We start from the raw sequence: 20,523 nt of genomic DNA, 5'->3' as shown, positions 1-20,523 counted from the left end.
ATTTAACTTTTCTAGCTATCTTGTACATTCTAGACAACACAGAAATGCATGAAACGCAATAAATAATCATTATCAAATTTTTTTAGAAGAAAAAAATGTTAAACGAGCAGTGGAATTATCCTTTTGGATAATATATATAGCATCTATAAAATATGAAAATGCGTGAACAATATGCACATATATGGGAGGTATATAGGTCACCTATACACACTCAGTAGTACCTTCTTTTGCTCCCAATAATGTGCCCTCGATAAATACATATAGACAGTCACAATATCATCACACGGATGCCTCAAATTGCGTATTTGCTCCATGAGGCATTTGTTAATCTGTATGAAAAGAATAAAAAATATATATAGATAAAGATGCCGATTTCGGAAATGGGTGTCAGAGGAAGAGATGCAAAAGTAAAAAAATTCTCAGGCCTTCAAACATTGATGGACACCACATTTTTTTTCAAATATTCTTCCGCTTTCGTTGTTTACAGCCCGACCCATTTTGCCCAACTGAAAAACTTTGCCAAACTAGGAGGTAAGCCATAGTCTTTCATCACGGCAGGCTCTCTTGTAGCAATGCTTGGCTTTGTCCACACATAGGTTCCTCGCTCTTGCTGACTTCCGGGCACAGTGTTATCGAGAAAGAATGCAACTAAAAATGCTATTACCATGTTCATGGACAGAATGGAGTTCAAGACAAAATCAACCTGGACAGTTGATATCAATAAAAATCCCAGGAATTCATTAATCATTTTATTAAAAATCTATCCTCTTTTTATTATTATTAATAAATTATTTATTATTCTATTCAAAATTAATATTTATTATAGTTATTAAAAATTTATGTTGCATCAATTTTCTGTGACTGTTATATGCATTATCTCTTCTGCGCATTTTCAAGTTGTGCTATTCTATGCATAATCCCTTCTATGTCTTCGGAGAAAAAAGAAGTTTTGTGGAAACATGTCTTACCCCTTCTATGCCAATTTTAAGAGGGCCATGTGGCGCAACGGTATATGGAAGAAAATAACTTGCAACGGTCGCAGGTCTTAACCCAGGAGCATAATGTTGAAAGTATGCAGGAACTGACAATGAAAGAAAGAGTGACAATCCCACAATTATGACATTCCGTGAACTCCCTGTTTCACTATATCTGAGGTTAGATAATCCAAAAGCTGTGCTCATGGACCAAATAACACATAAAAGAGCTGCCACAATCACCCTAGGTACCAATGCAATGAAGGCACCAATCTTTCCTGAAACATATATCAAAGGAATGAATATTATAATCCATATTTGTAAATAAATACGAGTAGACATATAAAGACAGATTCATGAATAGAGTTGTGCCTTTAAGATTATATATATATATCATTCAGCATATTCAATTCTCTCATTTTCGACACGGTTTTCATAAAACAGAGACATGAACTCTCAACAGCCTGTATCAGTATGAAATGAATTCCCAGATTCTATACCGTAGCTATGTCAAGGTGGAGATACTGTTCCATAGAAAACGCAAAACATTCAGAGGAACATGCTTCTCATCTCAGCCTTTATGAGGTAAGGTTTGAAGTGTTACGGAAAACTGAATTAAATTAATAATCCTTGTTAAGGAATAGGAACAAGTCCGTGAGAGTGTACCTCTAGTTAAGATCCCAATTTTCAACCTTGAAAGCATTTTTATAGACCCTAATATTTTTCATTTCATGCTCAAAAGCCATTGACTTTGTTCAGTTCAACATTACATTACAGCTTAGGCAAGGTGACTAAGGGATGAACCAATGAATATAATTTCAATGCATATGTATGCTATTAGAATATAGACATAAAGTTGATATGCCTATATGCATACACACATAGTTATACTTCAAATATGTATACATTTACTCAGATTGACAACATTGATTACACAAACTTGTAGAACCATGCACAGAGCAGCCAAAACAACACATTTCCATCTCAGTATATGTTATGCGCACATTTATAAGTTATAACCCTTGATTAGTGTTAATAGGTGTACTTTTGCCTTAATATTGGAATCCCAATCAAGATCATATGCTTGCACATTAAATATCACCTTTTCATTCACTTTCTATTACTTCTAAGCCTGGAGTTTGTTTATGTTGAAATCTACACAATGGGTTCTTTATATTATCTTATTGTGTCTTCTTTTAAAATCATGTGAACATGGGCAGGTTTTTCTCCTCACAGGTTTGTCTAGTTGTGAGATTCATGAATGTGTATATATCTTTTTGAGTTAGTGTTACATTCTTAATTTTCTCACTTATCCAGGATTCTTACCAACAAGAGACATTAGTACGAGCATACATGCCCCAAACTCAACAGCTCGTCGACTTCCCATTTTTGTCACAGCTATTGTATGAACATTTTCTGTAAGTGTTGTCGCACCAGTTCCGATACCCCACAAGCCTGCCAAAACACTAGTTAAACCCTCCATTCCAATAGCACGGCTAACAACACCAGGAGGTGGTGGACTTGCTGCCACAAGTAAGGATGAGGCATGATATGATCCAACCTATAGAAAAAAGAATGAATCAATCAAAACAAAATGACCCAAGATAGAGAAAAAATGAATTAGAACACATGGCCCAATATGGTGAAAGAATAAACCAAAACATAATGACTTAAGACAGAGAGAGAATGAATGAACTATAACACAAAGACCCAAGATGGCGAGACAATGCAGTTAAAACACAGGGATCCAAGATGGAGAAAAAGTGACTCAAAACATGACAGTCCAATATGTTGAAGTTATTGGATACAAATTGTCTTACCGAATCAATAGATGCAATGATAGAAGCTACAATCATAATACAAGCAGTCTTCCAATGGAAGACTGGTATTCCCCACTGAAATGGGTAAGGAAAGCTAAACCAAGATGCTGTTTTCATAGCAACCGATACATCTGTACGACATTGCATCATTGTAAAAACATGCTTCCGGCATTTATCGGAAATAATGTTAGATGAAGGGACATCGACACTGCAACCACTGTAATTATAAGCTCCAGCAGCTGTGAGAAGAAACGCATATGCCCAGATGATTCCAAGACTCAATGGTACCTGTTCAAATCAATATGTAGTTTCAGTGAAATTTACATATCAAGCACACACAAGGCATAGAAGGCATAAAAAGAAAAGCATAATCTCATATCCATTAGTGAGGGTTTTGGCCCAACAGATATTGCAAAGGTTACTTATTATAATTTTAAAACCTAAACTCATATAAACCCAAATCGTTCCCATGCCCCAATAATTCCAAGACCCAATGATGGTACATGGCCAAATCAACCTTTAGTTTCAGTGAATTTTATACATCATGTGTACACAATGCATAAACGAGAAAAGCATAATCTCATATTCACTAGAGAGCTTTTGGATATTGCAAGGGTTACAATCTTTGGCAACGTCCAAGTTGCCTAAACATATAGTCTGGCGAGACTGGGCGTTCGACCTTTGAAAACTAAGAAATTACATATAAAATAATGAAACAAATATATAAAGGTACACTGAGTTTGCCCTTGAAACCAAATTAAAAGAACAAACAGATTGTTAACGGCACATACATGCAATTGATTATGTAGTAACCTATCACCAAAAACATAAAGAGCTTTTCGTATTGACAAAATGCCAGAGCTAGCTGACTCATCTATCATGTATCAACAAAATCAAAAGATAATCAGAGAATTCAATTTCACAATATCAAAGATATTGTCATGCGAGGAATCTGTTCAACATTTTGATATTCCCCTTTTATTTTGGATTCGTGACAGCAGATTTCATGACTTAACATGTTGATCTTCCACCCAAAGTTTAAGGATTTATACCATTAGATAGTCTAATGGTACACATAATCTACAGATCTTTAAATCATCATGTAGGAAATAAATCACTCACCGCAAATACTTGAAATATGCGATGTCCAAAAACTGATATTTTACGCAGGTACTGACTCCAGAAGAAAAGAATTGTTTTAGGCACAATACAAAACACTAGGACAGATTTTAAAACAGTCATACCATAAGCTTCTTACCAATGCAAAAATGATGAGAACAAGGATCTGGGGGATGCCAATTTCCACACAAGATCCAACAACTGGAAATGCATATGAGAAGAATGCTAGACCTACCGCAGCCACCGTCGGTGTCACAACAACAGGATTTATCAGTCTGTAAAAGGTTCGACATCAGAATTCTTCAAGGTTTACTACTAGCCTAATCAGTACTTCATCATACAAGGACTGACTCATTGTTGGAAAAAAGAAAAATCAATAAAATTTTCCAATTAAGTGATGTAATGAAACTCCTAGAGGTTATATACAACAGTGACTGACATACCTCACAAGGATCGACATCAATCCACTATATCCAAGGACAGCTTGGAATGCTGAGGCAACAATGACTGCGCCTTGTAGCTCTCTCATAGTGTGACTAAATCTCTAGTATAGAGAAGACAATCCGATTAGATCCGAGGTGTTTCTACCTTTCACGTTTATATTTACATCTCGTTACACAATATGCAAGTAGGAAATATATTTGTATCATACATCAGTGCCTATGCTTTGGAATTCTGTAGCGTTGATAATAGTTAATGCGGGAGCAAGATATACAAAAGAGGCTCCTTGTATCAATGGTAACCTTGAACCAAGGAAAGTATGCATCAAGGTGGACAATCCGGTCACAAGAAGAACAGTTGAAACAACTCTTGCAGTGTCCTCCTGAAAAGAATAAGGAAGGATACTAGACCCATTCTTTTAGTTATATTCATAGATCGGGTTATTGTTTTTAGAATTAAAAAGAGTGTATGGATGATGAAAGGTATTGAGACCTAGCTTAATTTACATTCGTAATTCTCGTATTTTTCTTTTTAGGATGACCAAAGGTGTGGGGAGACTTACGTCGCTTCCACCCATTGCTGGAACTATGATCAGTGGAATGAGGATGATTGAACCAGCAATGGAGAGATAGTGTTGAAATCCATAGAAAATTAAAGGCACTGGATGTTACAAAGCAAGAGAAAAAGTACTAAGATTTAGAATTGGAAAATCAATCAATCCCTGCCAAAATTTACAATCGATCAGTTTGCACTAAAATTAAGGATGAATCCACACTAAATTTAGAATCAATCGATCACACAAATTCAATGAGATGTGAGCGAAAATATTTAGATTTGATCATCTGAGCTAAGATTTGGAATCATGCAATTGATCCACATGAAAAACTTTAGCATCAATTAATTGATCTGCATTAAAATGTAGAACAAATCAATCAACCCTACTAACATTTTTATTCAATGAATCCACACCCATCACCCTTGATCAAATCTATCAATTGTCTGCATAGAGCAAACCCAATGGTGGCAACCGAAAAAAACAAACACCACAACTGGAAAAAATCAAGTAAAATCACACTCTCTCTATTGACTTACCTAGGCCAGGACTTTCTCTGAGTTCATACTTCATATGACATTGGCCCTTAGGAAGCACAGCATCTATTCTTTGAGGTTCTTTAGAAACTCTAAAAGGATTCATCTGGATGGGCAATAATGCATTAGCTGGATGAGTCCGGTCTCTACCTTTCTTCTCCATTGAATCAAGAGAGATAGGAATACCAGCATCGGTCACAATAGGCGAAGCTGCCATGCCCCTATAATTCTCTTTTGATCCATTCATATCTTCTTTAGAGTGTTTATCTGAGCGGTGTTTCTTTCTGCTGAAACCAGGCGGTTTTGCAATGTCGGGTGGCCTGGTGATGGCAGTAGCAGGTGGTTTCGAAACACCACTTCGATCAACATTCATGGAGTTCGACGGTTTTGAATAACTGCCTTCATCCGCATTGGCAATCTCAGGCAGTTTCGGAAAAGCGCTACCTTGATCTACATTGGTGGAGACTTGAGGGATTTTCGTAAGACTGTGCGGATTTGGTATACCGCTATGTTGATCAATTCTGGGCGGCCATGGACCCGGCCTTCTTCTTCTCCCATTTGGTAATCGATCGCCAGTGTCTTCTTCTGGTTCGTCTGTTTCTTGATGGTTTTGGGCGGCAGTTGGTTGCTGTTGTTGGGGTTTCTTAGGAGAATCCGAGCTACCTCTTCCTCCAACTCTGCTCTTCGAAGATGACATTTCCCTAGGGAAACCCTAATTCCACTGTCTTTCCTTATGAAATCGGAAGGAATGCGTGAAGAAGATCTACGGTAGGGGTGAGCAAAGCTTGAGCTGGGCGTTTGTATAGTACACAGTTTGTGGTAGATAAGCTTAATCAAGAAGGAAATGAAGGAAGGAAGGAAGGAAGGATTTGTTGATGAAGATGAAGATAGGAAGGGTGGACAGTTTGTTGATGATGGTGAGGAAGATGAAGATAGAAAGCAAAAACAGAAGATATAATACATGCACAGAAGAGTGAAGTGTAGAAGTAGTAGCCACACACAGAAGAGAGAGAGAGAGAGAGAGTCTAGACATATGTATAGCCTTCTCTTATCTGATCAAATGTTCCCATGGATCTCAGCTGTAATTCCGATGGATCCACTTCGTGATTCCGTTGGATCCGAGTCGTAACTCCGTTGGATCCCCAATTCGTAATTCCGATATATCAATCCCCCCCCCCGATCGATCATCAACAGGACATGATTGTTCCGAGGATTGATCCAACTGAGTTTCGATCGAGCTGAATCGTTTGCATCTGGGCATGCTCGATCCTCAATACCTGCCTGCATATGATTGATGATATCTCTCGAAAGGCATCGGTTTGATGGGTGATCATATCTCGAAAGGCAACGGTTTGATTGGTTTATGATATCTCGAAAGGCATCGATCGCTTGATGGTTAAATGATATCGCAAAAGGCATCGGTTTGATTGGTTTATGATACCTCGAAAGGCATCTGGTTTGATTGGTTTATGATATCTCGAAAGACATCAGTTTGATGGTTTATGATATCGCGAAAGGCATCGATTGCTTGATGGTTAAATGATATCGCGAAAGGCATCAGTTTGATTGGTTTATGATACCTCGAAAGGCATATGGTTTGATTGGTTTATGATATCTCGAAAGGCATCGATCGCTTGATGGTTACATGATATATCTTGAATTGCCTGATGCTTGCCCTTTAGGCTACAACGTTGATCGCCTAAATCACTTCAATCGAATCATCGTCATGGGCGACTCATCTTGTCCAATACCCTGTCAATGCTCATGATGATGCTTGATTTAGTTGAACTATGTCCCATGTTGTCTCTTTTCAAGATTTCACATTTACATATGTAGTATTAACTCCTTTTGGCTCATCTAACCTCCGTGATGATGTTAAGTTGAGAGACATTCCATTGATGTCCATCGAAACATTCTTCAACGTTGTGATAGGTCCCATGTGGCCCATCTACATCATTGATTGGGCCTAGCTCGACCTAGTGATTTGTGATGTTCAATTGATTCAATTCCCTAGTGTTCGAGACACGCCCATCAAACCTCACGACATTTTGCTTTGGTTGCCCATCTCCAATTGAACCCATGGGTGCTCTCTCTATCAACCATCTATTGTAAATGTGAGCATTTGCATTTGAAGGTCTTGTCTTGAAGCACCCTTTTAATGATTATGTTTGATTGTGTCTAACTAGTGACGTGTGAGGTTTTGCCCCCCAAAAAATAAACCATGCAATAGACTTTGAGGCAGTGAGCTATATCACTCACCCATCTTCCATCAATTTTCAACGCTTAGTTAGAATATTTTGCTACTACTTGTGCATGGCTTGGTGGCTCACACTTAACAAAGTCATAATTTTGAGATATCTCAAGTTTAATCCACACCATGAGCTCAACCTCGTATATTTTGGTCTCCCAAGGATTTTAATAATTCCTGTCTCATGGGCGACTCTATTGCCATCATCTGTGTTTTAGGTTGGAACCACAATGCTAACATCCAACCCTGTTTCTCAAGTGGAAGAAGTTCTTCTCAATGAAGTAAATGATATCTCTTGATAAACATTGCAATAATATGAAATTGATCGACTTATGGGGGTAATTAATGCTCGTGTTGATAAACTATAGAATGTATTTTTGAGTCCAAGATTTGGACAATTTCAAGGGATCAGACTTAGGGAGTGAATGAAATCTCTTGTTGAATATTGCTTGTGGACTAGTGAGTTATTTGCACGCGGGTAGTTTGACTAATTTTAGCTATTGTTGATTTCATCATAAAAAATACATCCTTTCAATGATATGATGCTATGTATGATTGCTTGAAGAAATCAATCTTGATAAACTACAAGTTATAAATATGTTGATAATCAAAGGGCATGGGTTAATGGTGCCTAATGTTAGTAAGCATTAAAAGTTTTGTCTAGAGTGAGCCATTTATTAGTAGGTTTGAACTAAGACCAACATCTTCATTGGCATAACATATATGTGTATATTGAGATAAGATCAATGACAAATACAATCCTCTTGATGGGGATATTTGTTAGCCATGTTGTCCAGGAATGTTTTAGGAAAAAGAGAACGAACTCTTCTCTATTGATGACATTTTGTCTATTGAGTCTAGTATTTGCACACATGGTGTGGTATCTTGCAAGTAAATGAAATTGTCTACCTATTACAGAAGTTAACACTAGAAGCATCTCAAAATGTGGCCCTTATCAATTAACTTAACTTGTTTATAATCTCGATTTAGCTTGTACACCATGTGCAATATCTTGTCTAGCCATGAACCATATCCTCCCAAGCAGAGAAGATGCTATAAAAAATTTAGCAAGCCTTATAGTGTTTGTTGTTCATTATGGAAGTTTTGTGATCTCAATTGATCAAGCACATCCTGCCAATATCAATTTATGACCATGGGTTTAACTTTACCATCATCTTGGTACTTGGCTATTGAGAACAACCAAGAACCGACACACTCATATATCAACAAAATTAGTTGCTCCATATTTAATTATTTCAAAACAATATTGCACCATGAATGCTTCCTCCTTTAGCATAGGTGGCATAAATTCAAACGCACACATTATAGCTTCACGAATTATGACAAGATATTTAATATTTGAGGTGTATGACAATATAGGCCTTTGATATAGAATAACCCTCCTCTTTCGACCAAATTGTTTGATGGTCATTGGTGTCTTTTTCTCAAAGTGATACCTTACTTCTTCTTTGAATGTTGTGCACTTTAAGGAGTATGTCGATCTACAAGACACATTTGTCATTGCTTCAACCTTTTTACTATACCTTTTCATAGTCTATCCTTGAATGTTGTCAAGAAGTAGAAATACTACCCCTTAGCAACGAGAGATTGCTTATAAATACCCCGGTCCCCCTACAATAGTGGAATAGTTCTAGTTGTTAATGATTTTTTTTCTTCTAGGGAGCCTTGCAATAGCAATGAAGTTAGCCATAGATTGTGCATAAACCAAATATATACCTTGCTTACAAAATCTTGAATATAATATACGCACATATTGTAAATACTTGAAAATAAATAAATAAATAGACGGTTTCAAGTAAGACATGTATATGTTAGATAGGACTTATAGCTCAAATCCCTCTAGATGAATAAAGAAGATTCCATCTTTGTACAATGTGGATTAGTAAAGGGGTTGATGGGGACCAAGGACGGGTAATACACTCATCTATAATAGGCACCTATAAAAATGGTTGTTTACAGAATTGAGGGTGGGTCTACCTATAAAAAAGGGACTTTAATCATGCTTTCAATCTAATTATGGGTGGCAAAACCATCTTGTAGCCATGGAGCTTCTAACAACTTCTATTTTCTTGGGACTAAACAAAAAATCTAAAATTTAGCATATAAGCTCTTGTGTGTAATTCAATTAATTGCTTTAACAATACCCATTTGTGGATATGGATTTAGATACATGAAGCTATTTAGTTAGATCGACATTGAGCTCCAAAGGACTTACCTAACATACAATGATACAACTAGTATAAATCACGAACGAGGGTCATTCTAATTATTCTATTATTGGAGGGGCTAGATCCCGTAGAAAGCTAGCATTTAAAGGAACTTGAAGAACCTAGAAGGACAATAAAAGGAGGTTTTATATAATGAATTATTGTTTTCACACTTGTATCTATAGGCCTTAATGTTAACAAGCTAGAAGTTTAATGGCGATTTATCACAAGATAAACTTTTTTCTTAAATCTTGAGAGATACTAACAAGAGGTAGGGCATAAAAAATTGACAAAGTAAGAACTTTGAGGATGGAATAGCAGACATTCATAAATAAAGCACCTAATATGTTGTTGGAAGACACCCTTAGATTCCATTGGAAGTATCATGGAGTAATGTTTCAAAATAAGAATGAGCACATGAATTGTGGAGAAAATTTCAACTTGGGAAGCATTGGAAATCAATCTAACAATATAATGAGATAGAAAAACGGGCCACACCTCCGAGTTCTAAATCAACATTGATCTATATCTTGTCAATGGGGATTCAATTTAGACTTTTACATCAATGACGATTCATAGGGTGAATGTTCAATGTTTAAACTCCTGTTAAGAAAGATGAAGCAAAGGTTTTCTAGTTTAGAGGATGTTTGTAAAGGGGTGGAAGACTGTGTCTAAATATTGCAATTTAGATGTTCAATGACATAAAGAATATGATATTGTCTTTAAACCTTATTGAATAGTGTACACATTGCTAACAATGACTTAAAACAAAGTCATTTTATTGTTTGCAAAGTTCATTCAACCGTCAACAACAAACTTTTGTTATAATAACGTGCACGATTATCCTTGTAGTTAGTGACCCATCTAATGGAACTTGTAATGGTTAAGAGTTGTGTCTTTGTAATTTCCCACCTACATTTGATCCATATGAAGTATTTGAAGACAACAAATATAGATAGGCTTTCATATGAACAAAGGTTTCTTTGTTTGAGTTGCTAATTGTTTTAAATGTTTTGTGCATGGTGTATAGTTAGATGTTCATGCTAATTTAGTGGAAGTAGAATCATTTTTCTACCTTTCAGCTAAATATTCATAGGAGGTTTCTATATCATGCAAGAAATATAGTAGCCTAAGATTAACAAATGGAGCTCAAATTAAAATACATACAAAAAGAAAAACTTAATAGTTTCCACATGACTTTATGTACATATACGGAGCATTTCACACAAGCTTTTACATAAACTAGGCAAACAAAGTTATATATATACATAGACACATTGTTAAATGTAACTTCTTGGTACAATTGTGGTTGGTTATTAGATAACTAGATACTTGTAATCGAATTTGGCGGTGATCTCTTTCCAGCATCCCCATATGCCTATATTGAATTCTAAGCGTGCATTCTTGATTTTTGTGTAGATATGTGCAAAAATATTCTTTGAAAATTATGGATGATTTAGTATTGTCATAAGTGAACCATGTTATTGATCACTTTATAGACTTGTTTGTGAGGTTAGCTTGATATGTCGTGAAAAGTTGTGTTTGTCTAATGAAATTTTCTTTTTGTTTTGAATATGATAAGACATTTTAAATCCAATCTTGGGGTTAGCATACATGGTGTGTTGACATGGTAGATAATGTACTCGATACATTAAATATGCGCACATCACAAGAAAACCTAAATGTGCATTCTTTGCCTTAGTTTATTGACCATGAAGTCATTTGTGTTTTACTTAGTTATGGAAGTATAGGGCCTCTATCTTTCTCTTGTATTCCAAGAACTAGAGGCATTGACCACTCCAAGAACGTTCCACCAATCCACACCATAATTGAGTGAGATGAAAACTCTGATATATGGAAACCAAACTTGGATTTAGAAACCATCGTTGTATTAAAATATTTGGACTTGCCATCCACTTAACACAATTGTCAATGATATTGTAATAAAGAAATGTTTTTGTGAAGCTATGAAGAATGTTCAAACAATAAAGAGATAGTTGAAATGTATATATCAATTGATGGCTTGAGTATTTATGAACCCAACAAACAAGACTGTTGGGTAGTTGACATCAAAAAATGGTTCAAAAGATGGGGTGTGGATGATCTCTTAGAACTTTCAAGTGATGCTATGAAATATGCAAATATTAAGGAGAGGGTAATGGAACCACAGACGAAGAAGTGGGAAGATGCTACAAGGACAACATTAGAATTTTACATTACAAATGTTAACCCTAAATGCTGGTTTTATTATAAGGTAAGAATGCCTATTGATTGTATTCAACCTTATCTCGATACTAACACTCCTTCTTCCATGGTCATACAAGCTAGGTACGATAGTTGCATTATGGCATCAGAATCTACCAAATATAAAGGCATTTAAGTTATGCAAGGAAGGGCTAGTAGAGGATGAGTATTACTCGCTTTTTACATGCTTTGCAAGTGGTGCAATTTGTGAAAACTATGATGACATATAAAGAGGGGGTGATGACTTGAGTGTCACACTAAAGAGAACACCTAGAAGGTTGATCTCATATTTGTATGCCTTAATCAAACATCGAGACTTTGTGCTTCGAAGTATGAATATCCCTTCTTAGGTAGGAGACACACATCAAGAAAACTTGTGCATTTAGGTCACTCTATTGATGTTAAAATATATATAAGCTAACCTATTACGTATACTTTGGAGAAGAACCAGCTCCTGCAGAATGCTCGAGTATTTCTTTTATCTTACAAAGAATATTCTTTATGTTTATCTCCCTTGCCTTGCCCCATGCCCCAAACATTCTATGGAGTATTACACAATAAGCACATAGTTAATGGCCTCAATGAGTACATATACATGTGCTACATATATGCAAATCATGAAATTTGCCTTGACAAATTTGTTGTTCATAGCTCTAGTACTACGTCACGTACATGCTCTTCAACAAAATATATATTTGACTGATGTAGTGCCAAATGCTTAGGAAACGGAATGCATATTTCATTTTTCAATACGTTCATAGAAAATATTGCATATTTATAATATGCAAGATGACTTTCAATCATGTTTTCTATTGCTACTTTTAATGCTTAACATATGAAAAATCATGAATACAAATAAAAAGAACATATCAAGATTTTAAATACTTGGTACATGTGGATGTCTATCATGGATTTGGGAGTTTGTTCTAATGTTGTTAAGTCCAATACTTTGTTATGTAACACATGGATCAGGCACATAAACTCTTCCCTTCCACTCTCTCCAATTGAAACTCCTCCTCAAGCAACATTGCACCGAGATCGTCAAATTTCAAAGGAATGGGACAAGCCTTAATTGTTCAATGTTGTTATAATGTAGTCATACTTGGAAGAAGTACTTGAATACATTGATGTGTCACATCTTCTAGAAAGAAGGCAATGGCAACCAGTTGATCTTGATGATCCTTAATCCTTGTTACAAGAATTCTACTTTCTCTCCATCAACAATCTTCTTTTCAACAAGGTGAATTGTGAGGTTTTGTATCCTTGTATAATTCCTCATCTCACATTCGCTAGTTAGTACTCTAGGTTCATTTGCCTTAGTCAATGTTTCACTAATGTTAGTATAGAGTCACATACACTAGTGACTATGGTACAAAGTGCATCGACATTCATTCTCTTCCAAACTTCAAGTCAACCGTTGGAGGGATTGATGTGCATGCTCGAAAGGTTACCATGGGCTTAGGGTCTCTTCCCATGGGCCCATGATTATTTCCCACATGAATCTAAAAGGGCAGACATTTTGAACTTCCATAGAGTGTAGTTGGTGCCATCTAGCTTTCCTTCATATACTAGAGGCGAGTGAATGTGCAATGGAGCAATTGTAAAATTGATGCACAAGACCATTGATACTGGGTGTGTATGTGGCACTAGACAACAACTACTCGTATAGTACTAATCTAGATTAATATCTCAACTGAGATGCCATGGTAGAACAATTTTGTGGGTCAATTGTAAAGAGGTCGGCCTTAATAAGTAAAATTTGAGAATTCACTAGATAGGCATATAGAGTTACGCTCATAGAGATGTATATGTATTAATACAAACTTTGTATTACATATGAGAGTAACTTACATTGGTAGCCCTCATGTGCGCTCACACCTTAGAGCTTAGATAGGATCTGGACTAGCCTACTATAGAATAGTTCAGACACAAATAATAGGTCATAACAACCTAGTGAAAGGGAAAGATGATGGTTACTTATATTTTTGTTTGGCCTTAATTTCACATTACATGTGCAAGTAAGTTGATAGTAGTGGGGATATTCCTTTTTGTCAACCTACTTGTCATTTAATATGACTTACCTCCCTAGATACAAACTAGTGCTAGATATTACTTATTTTAAAGCCAATGGTAAATACTTCAAGACTATGTACATCTTAATCGACCACCAGAGAATGTTCTTCTAGATGACATGGCTAATCAAATCCATTACCCTACTCCCTCTTTCCCAAGTACATTTTGTTCAACTTATCAAATTGACTCCTCATCGACACATAAGGTTGGGTTGCATAATAACCACTCTTCATTTGAGGTATTATTATAGACGTGCACTCTAAGAATACATGTGGGGATAAACTAACAACTTGGGGGTTTTCATTAGCAAATAGTAAGAAGGTGAAACTCAATCCAATAATTGAAGGTAGCTTAAATGGTAACAATTATCTACTTGAATTTTAAGGTTAAGGATTCAAATCAAGCTAGGGGCAACAAAGGGAAATGTGTGTTACAACTTACAATGCGAAAGTCATAACATTGGAGTGGATAAAGAAATGGTGACAAACATTTTTCTAGCACCAAGTGCTCACACTAAGATAAGGATAGGTGCATGCTAAAAGAAAATGTTGTGGTGCACACTAAATGAGGCATCATTTTCCCTATTTGGTAGAGGAGCTCCAAATTGTTGTAAATTGAGCAAAAGAGCTCATTTTCTACGACAATAAGAGGCGATGTGGCCGTTGGTCGTAGACGCCATGTGGAAACTTAAAGATATTGCTCCAATATTTTCTTCATCTTGATCATATTCATCATATGAAAAAGGGTTATTTGATGTAAATTTGGATATTATTAATCTTGGGGGTTTTCCTCTTTTCTTGAATTTGATATATCTGCAGGATTTATAACCCCTTCATTATTTTGACTATGATGAAGTTGGATATTTTCTAAACTATGTTTACGATGATCTTGAATGAGCAAGATCGTGACGAATTTTTCGGGCGCAAAACTCTAACCATGAAGTGAAAAATAATGTGTAAATTTGTAGGGAGAGAGGTCATCAAATTACCATCGCTTGCAATACTTCCTCGACAAAGCCATCTTCTTTGGTTCAAGTTCCTAGTGGTCCTGCTTGAGCAGTACACACGCATTTATTTATGTGACATCCCTACCTCATGATTTGAATTCATGTGGAAGCTTGGGTGCTTCAACTCCCCAACAAACTCGATAATGAGCTCTCTTCCTCATTTATAGCCTTTTGAATCTACTTTATGGGGTAAAAATAACACTACCTCTTTTACGTTGTCGTGAAGATTTCCGGCAATGGCGAGAAAATCCATGGAAAGTGAGTTATACATGGTACTTTAGGCCATACATAGAGAGAATGGTGATCGGTAAGTGAGGTAATCAAAGAGGGAATTGTGGCAGAGATCCCTCTTTAACAAGACGGGAATTTCTTAACCGCCGCATTGTAATAATGACCCCCACCCCTTGAAGTTATAAAAGGGGAGGGCTGGTGACTATTGTTGCTCTCGTCTCTTTTGGGGATTTAGGGTTAGAAAGGTGGGGGGAGGGGGGGGGGGTTCGGTTATTCGATGCATTGCATCGGATTCTGGTTGAATCCATACTTTCAACCACAATTCGATGTAGTGCATCAGATTCCCGTTGAAGGTGCACCTCTTTCAACCAGAATCCAATGCACTGCATTGAAAGTCAGAATATGCCTACCTGACAATTTTCTCTCCCTTGTTCATGTTTGCTGATTTGAGTAGGTGTGCTTGAAATGCGAGAAAACTCGAGTGCTTGGTCGTAAGTGCTCTTGTGCTCTCGATCTCCTTAAATGTGATAATGACAAATAGGCCAAGACCTTTCCTTTTATAGTTATGTAAAAAAATTATTTATTTTAAGAAAATAATAATAATAATAATGTGTTTTAAGAAATTGACATTTGAGGTGTTTTTGCCTAACATTTAGCTTTCTATGTCTTATGCAATTGATTGCCTAACTCTTTAATAATATCGACATTGCTCAACTATTTTATTCTTGCTACCTCAATTTGCAACAAAATTTCGAGCTTGAGTGTTAAATTTGGTAACAATGGTGTGACCAGACCTAGGGCCTTTAGATTTGATCTAAAATGTCATTCTTTTCTGTTGAACCTATTGCATTATTCGACGACTCATTATTTTCGATCGATGAGTATAACCGTTAGAGTTATGGTCTAACGTAAGCATATGATAAGGATAAAATATAAGAAAGGAGAGAGAGAAAGAAGGGTGCTGATCCACCCGACCACCCCCGAACAAAGGGATCGAGACGGACTCGAGCCTCGATTGACGTCCCATACCACCGCCGTGGCGTCAAGGCATACCTGGTGCTGGCGCGCTTGCTACAAGAGTTGACCCACCACAACGTCAGAGTCTCGACGTAGTCAAAAGATGATGAAATGAGGGTAGCTAGGCCTCATATTTATAGCGATACCCAAGGCCCCCAAGCAAGTTCACACTTGGCCTAAAGGGTTGTCTCAATCCCGAGGATTAAAAGTAATCCTCCCCTTCTTTACACTCTCGTTTAACCCTCACTCTTATCCACGTGGTAAATTCTCACCACGAGATATTATATGGTCATGCCCGTAACATACTCCCCCTCTTTAAAACATTGCGCTCTTGCAATGGAAAATTAGGGAAGTTCTAAGAGTATTTTTGTGTTCCCATGTGGCATCTTTGATAGATTTATCCATCCATTTAATTTTAAATTCTCGTATTATTTTAGTACGTAGATTTTTTGTTTTAACATTGAGAGGGTGTCGGGTGCGTTTCTTCCCTTTCGCTTCATGTACATAAGAGGCGTGTGTTGAGTCAGTGTTGGGCGCGTGCTCTCTCTCTCTCTCTCTCTCTCTCTCTCTCTCTCCCTCTCTCTTGTTCAGTAGCCTCTGGTACGTGTCCGGAATCGCTCTGGTTTGCGCCACAACTGTTGCAGCCAGGACCGGAGAGAGTCAGCTTCCCGACATCCATCTCTTCCTCGTCCGAGACCCCCGTGGTTCCGCCCCTTTCGACATGTACTCGTGTATTACCACGACATCTTTGGTGAACCCGACATGAAGGGCAGCAAGGGAGGATGGAGCCGGAAGACGATGACTTCGCGGAGATGGTGGCCGAAGTGGTGTTGGAGTTCGGACGAGTGGTGATGAGGCGAGAAGCAACGCAACGAGCTATTGAGCGAGTGGCTGAAAGAGTCGGCTGTTTCAACGGGGACAAAGTCCCATCCTACTTGGAAGCCTACAACGCGGAAATGGAGGTGCGAGGCGTAGATGAGGCGTTGAGGCTAGAGTTCTTCTGTCGGGTCGTCGCCGTCCGTATGTACGCAGAAGTAAAGGAGCTCCGAGAAGCTCATAGTTCGTGGGAGGTCTTCGAAGAGGCGCTCTTGCAGGCATATAGAGGATGGCCGAAGAGTCGGGGATGACGCGACTTCGCCAGTGGGTTGCGTTGGCGAAGACCCATCGGGGAGCAATGAAGGCGTTCCTAGAGTTTGAGCGGCGGCTTGCTCGGCTTCCGGAGCGGGAACAAAATCTGGTGGGGGTGGACAAAATCCCGTTGTTTGTTAGGTCGATCGACCGAGCGGAACGGGAGGCCATCGGATTTGAGCTCGAAGATGACGACGAAGCGAATGGCCTTACCGAGGACTGGTCGGAAGTCGAACGAGTATGCTGACTGTTGGATGTGGAGTGGTCCGCGAAAGGAAAAAGGAAGATAATGTGTGACAACGCATCATCATGGTAGGAGGTGGGCACGCAACAAGAAGGATCGACGAAGCTCGATGTCAAAGCCCTGGTCCGGCAAGCGTATGAGGATCTGACGGCGATGGTTGAAGAAGAAGAGAGATCCAACACGCAGACGGATTCCAAAAACTCGGAGCTAGTCGGCCTTCCGAACAAGGCGGACATGGCCTGGGTAAAGGCCGAAGAATGGTACGAGGGTACCACGGGAGAGGGTGTGGAGCGAGATGCCCTCTCGACTTGCGGAGAAAGACCAGCTGAGGAGGAGGTTGGGAGCGGAGAAGAGCGATTCCGGAGACTCTGACAGTCGAGCCCGTGTGCCGACATAAAACCGGAGATATGGAAAGCGCCAACGAGGAGTCCTGGCACGATGCCAACGAAGATGGATGGGAAACGGCCTACGAGGAGGTCGAGGATGGAGCTGTGGCAGAGAAAGAGGAAATGAGATCCAACGCCGAAGGGAGTGGAATCGGAAGTCGACCCTACCGGGGACCGAACTGGTCGGCATTTCGATTCGGATGGAGCACGATCTGGATGTGGATTGTTTGACAGGGGCAGGGTTCGGTATGAGGGTGCCGATACGGAAGAGGGTGCAGAACGAGCCACCCTCTTTTACATGGGGAGAAAGATCGACCAAGGCGAAGGACAGGAATCGAGAAGAAGATGATCGAGAGTACGGATCGAGTCTGGCAAGATCGGCATCAGAGCCGAAACTCCGGGCATTGGAGAATCAAACCCAGGCGGGGCTTGGTCGATCATAGAGCGGATGCTTTCCACCGACACCACTAAAAGGGTCGGTGACCTCAGATGAGTCGTCGGGTGTCGTTACGAAATCAATATCTCCACATCTCCTCTGGAGACTTCGGCAGCCGACCCGATAGCCGATGTGAGACCTAGAGAGAAGGAAGATGGAGGTGGGAGCACAACAAGGAGGCCAACGACGAGTTCAAGAGAAGAACAAAGGCAGCGGAGGAACGAAGTCCGGTCCTATGGGTCACCTCACATCGGGCTAGAGACTTCGGCAGTCGACATCGGATCCAACGTAAGACCAAGATACTGACGGTGGCAGCAGGAGAATGAGACCCGGCAATACAGAGAATGACGGACGGACTTGGAAGAGAACCGGGCGGAGCGGACTTCCAGATAACCGATCTGGAAGGGAGGAAGAGGCAGGCCTACGGGGAGGCTGGAACACGGTACATCGGTACCACGGGAGAGGGTGTGGAGGGAGCCACCCTCTCAACTTGTGGAGAAGGAAAACCCAGGATAGGGTCGGAAAGACGAGAGGCCCAAGGAGGATCCTTCACACCGGATCTAAAGACTTCGGCAGTCGGCAGTGGAGCTGACGTAAGACCAACAGACTAACGGTGGCGGTGAGGGGCCGAGGGCAAAGGTAGCAATGGGGCGGTCCTACGGCGATCCGGAGACTCCGACTATTAGAGACATGTACTAAAGTAAGCATTAGATAAGGATAGATCTAGGTAGATAGAAAGAAAGGAGAGAGAGAAAGAAGGGTGTCGATCCACCCGACCACCCTCGAGCGAAGGGATCGAGACGGACTCGAGCCTCGATCGGCGTCCCATACCACCACCGTGGCGTCGCGTCGTACCTGGTGCTGGCGCGCTCGCTACAAGAGTTGACCCACCACAAGACATAGTCTCGACGTAGTCAACAAGATAATGAAATGAGGGTAGCTAGGCCTCTATTTATAGCGATACCTAAGGCCCCCAGCTATGTTCACAGTTGGCCTAATGGGTTGTCTCAATCCCGAGGATTTAAAAGTAATGCTCCCCTTCTTTACACTCTCGTTTAACCCTCACACTTATCCACGTGTATAGAATACTACGGTAAATTCTCACCACGGGATATTATATGGTCATGCTCGTAACACCGGCGGTCGGCCCCAGAGCCGGCGTGAGACCTAGAGAGATGGATGGTGGCGGCAGGTGAATGGGATCCCAAGATACGACGTAGAAGTGCGGATGGGCGATCCTACGACGATCCTCATACCAATCCGGAGACTCCAGCGGTCGGCCTGAAAGCCGGCGTGAGACCTAGAGAGAAGGACGGTGGCGGCAGGTGAACGGGATCAACCAGAAGGGCCGAAAAGGAGCGGAAGGAGGTATAAGGCCGGGGATGCGGCCACGAACTAGTATCGGACCCCGATCGACAGGGTCAGCAGGAGAAAGACCAGACACGCTTGGTGCATGAGTCAGTGGCCTAATGGATTGGAGGCCCAAGAAGGATCCTCCACATCGGATCTAGAGGCTTCGGCGGTCGGCACCGGGAGCCGACGTAAGACCAAGATACCGACGGTGATGGTAAGGGGACGAAGGTTGTAGCAGTAGACGCAACGAGCAACCAAGGTGTCACGAGAACAACGAAGGCCAGATGGGTCGAAACTGGCAAGGATGATCCTTCGAGGGTAGCAGCACGGAAAGCTACCAAGGACACCCCAAGCGGGGAGCGGTGTGTCGAGCCAAAAAGGGCACACCCGGAAGCGGATCGAAAAACGTACGTGTGGCCATCGACCACACCTCGTCCGATTTCGGGGTGGACTTCTTCATCGAGTTCGCTTTGTGTCTCATCACGA

The 20,523-nt window shown here is 39.9% G+C and overlaps 1 protein-coding gene across 1 annotated transcript; it reads right to left on the bottom strand.

Moving 5' to 3' along the window:
- Positions 1-96: 96 nt before the first annotated feature.
- Positions 97-6,158, bottom strand: LOC147856807 (nucleobase-ascorbate transporter 12-like). The gene is made up of 10 exons (XM_087328411.1): positions 5,447-6,158; positions 4,917-5,014; positions 4,566-4,736; positions 4,357-4,457; positions 4,053-4,188; positions 3,917-3,967; positions 2,795-3,082; positions 2,301-2,535; positions 969-1,252; positions 97-703 (listed from the first exon to the last, which is right to left on the bottom strand). The coding sequence occupies exons 1-10, from the start codon at positions 6,138-6,140 to the stop codon at positions 482-484; spliced, it is 2,280 nt and encodes a 759-aa protein (XP_087184537.1). The 5' UTR covers positions 6,141-6,158; the 3' UTR covers positions 97-481.
- Positions 6,159-20,523: the final 14,365 nt, after the last annotated feature.

The sequence above is a fragment of the Azolla caroliniana genome, unplaced genomic scaffold (genome assembly GCF_043228905.1).
Source record: "Azolla caroliniana isolate FFs.n. ecotype wild unplaced genomic scaffold, voAzoCaro1.0.p SCAF_12, whole genome shotgun sequence".
Taxonomy (NCBI): domain Eukaryota; kingdom Viridiplantae; phylum Streptophyta; class Polypodiopsida; order Salviniales; family Salviniaceae; genus Azolla; species Azolla caroliniana.
The sequence above is the reverse complement of the archived record's forward strand: the minus strand, read 5'-3'. Positions and strand labels throughout refer to the sequence as shown.

Excerpts from the sequence above, each read along its gene's own strand:
- LOC147856807 (XM_087328411.1), bottom strand. The coding sequence starts at position 6,140 with ATGTCATCTTCGAAGAGCAGAGTTGGAGGAAGAGGTAGCTCGGATTCT. Across the intron at positions 3,968-4,052 it reads TTCTCATCATTTTTGCATTG|TACCTGCGTAAAATATCAGT; the intron begins GTAAGAAGCTTA and ends TTCTGGAGTCAG. Across the intron at positions 1,253-2,300 it reads CGTACTAATGTCTCTTGTTG|GAAAGATTGGTGCCTTCATT; the intron begins GTAAGAATCCTG and ends TATATGTTTCAG.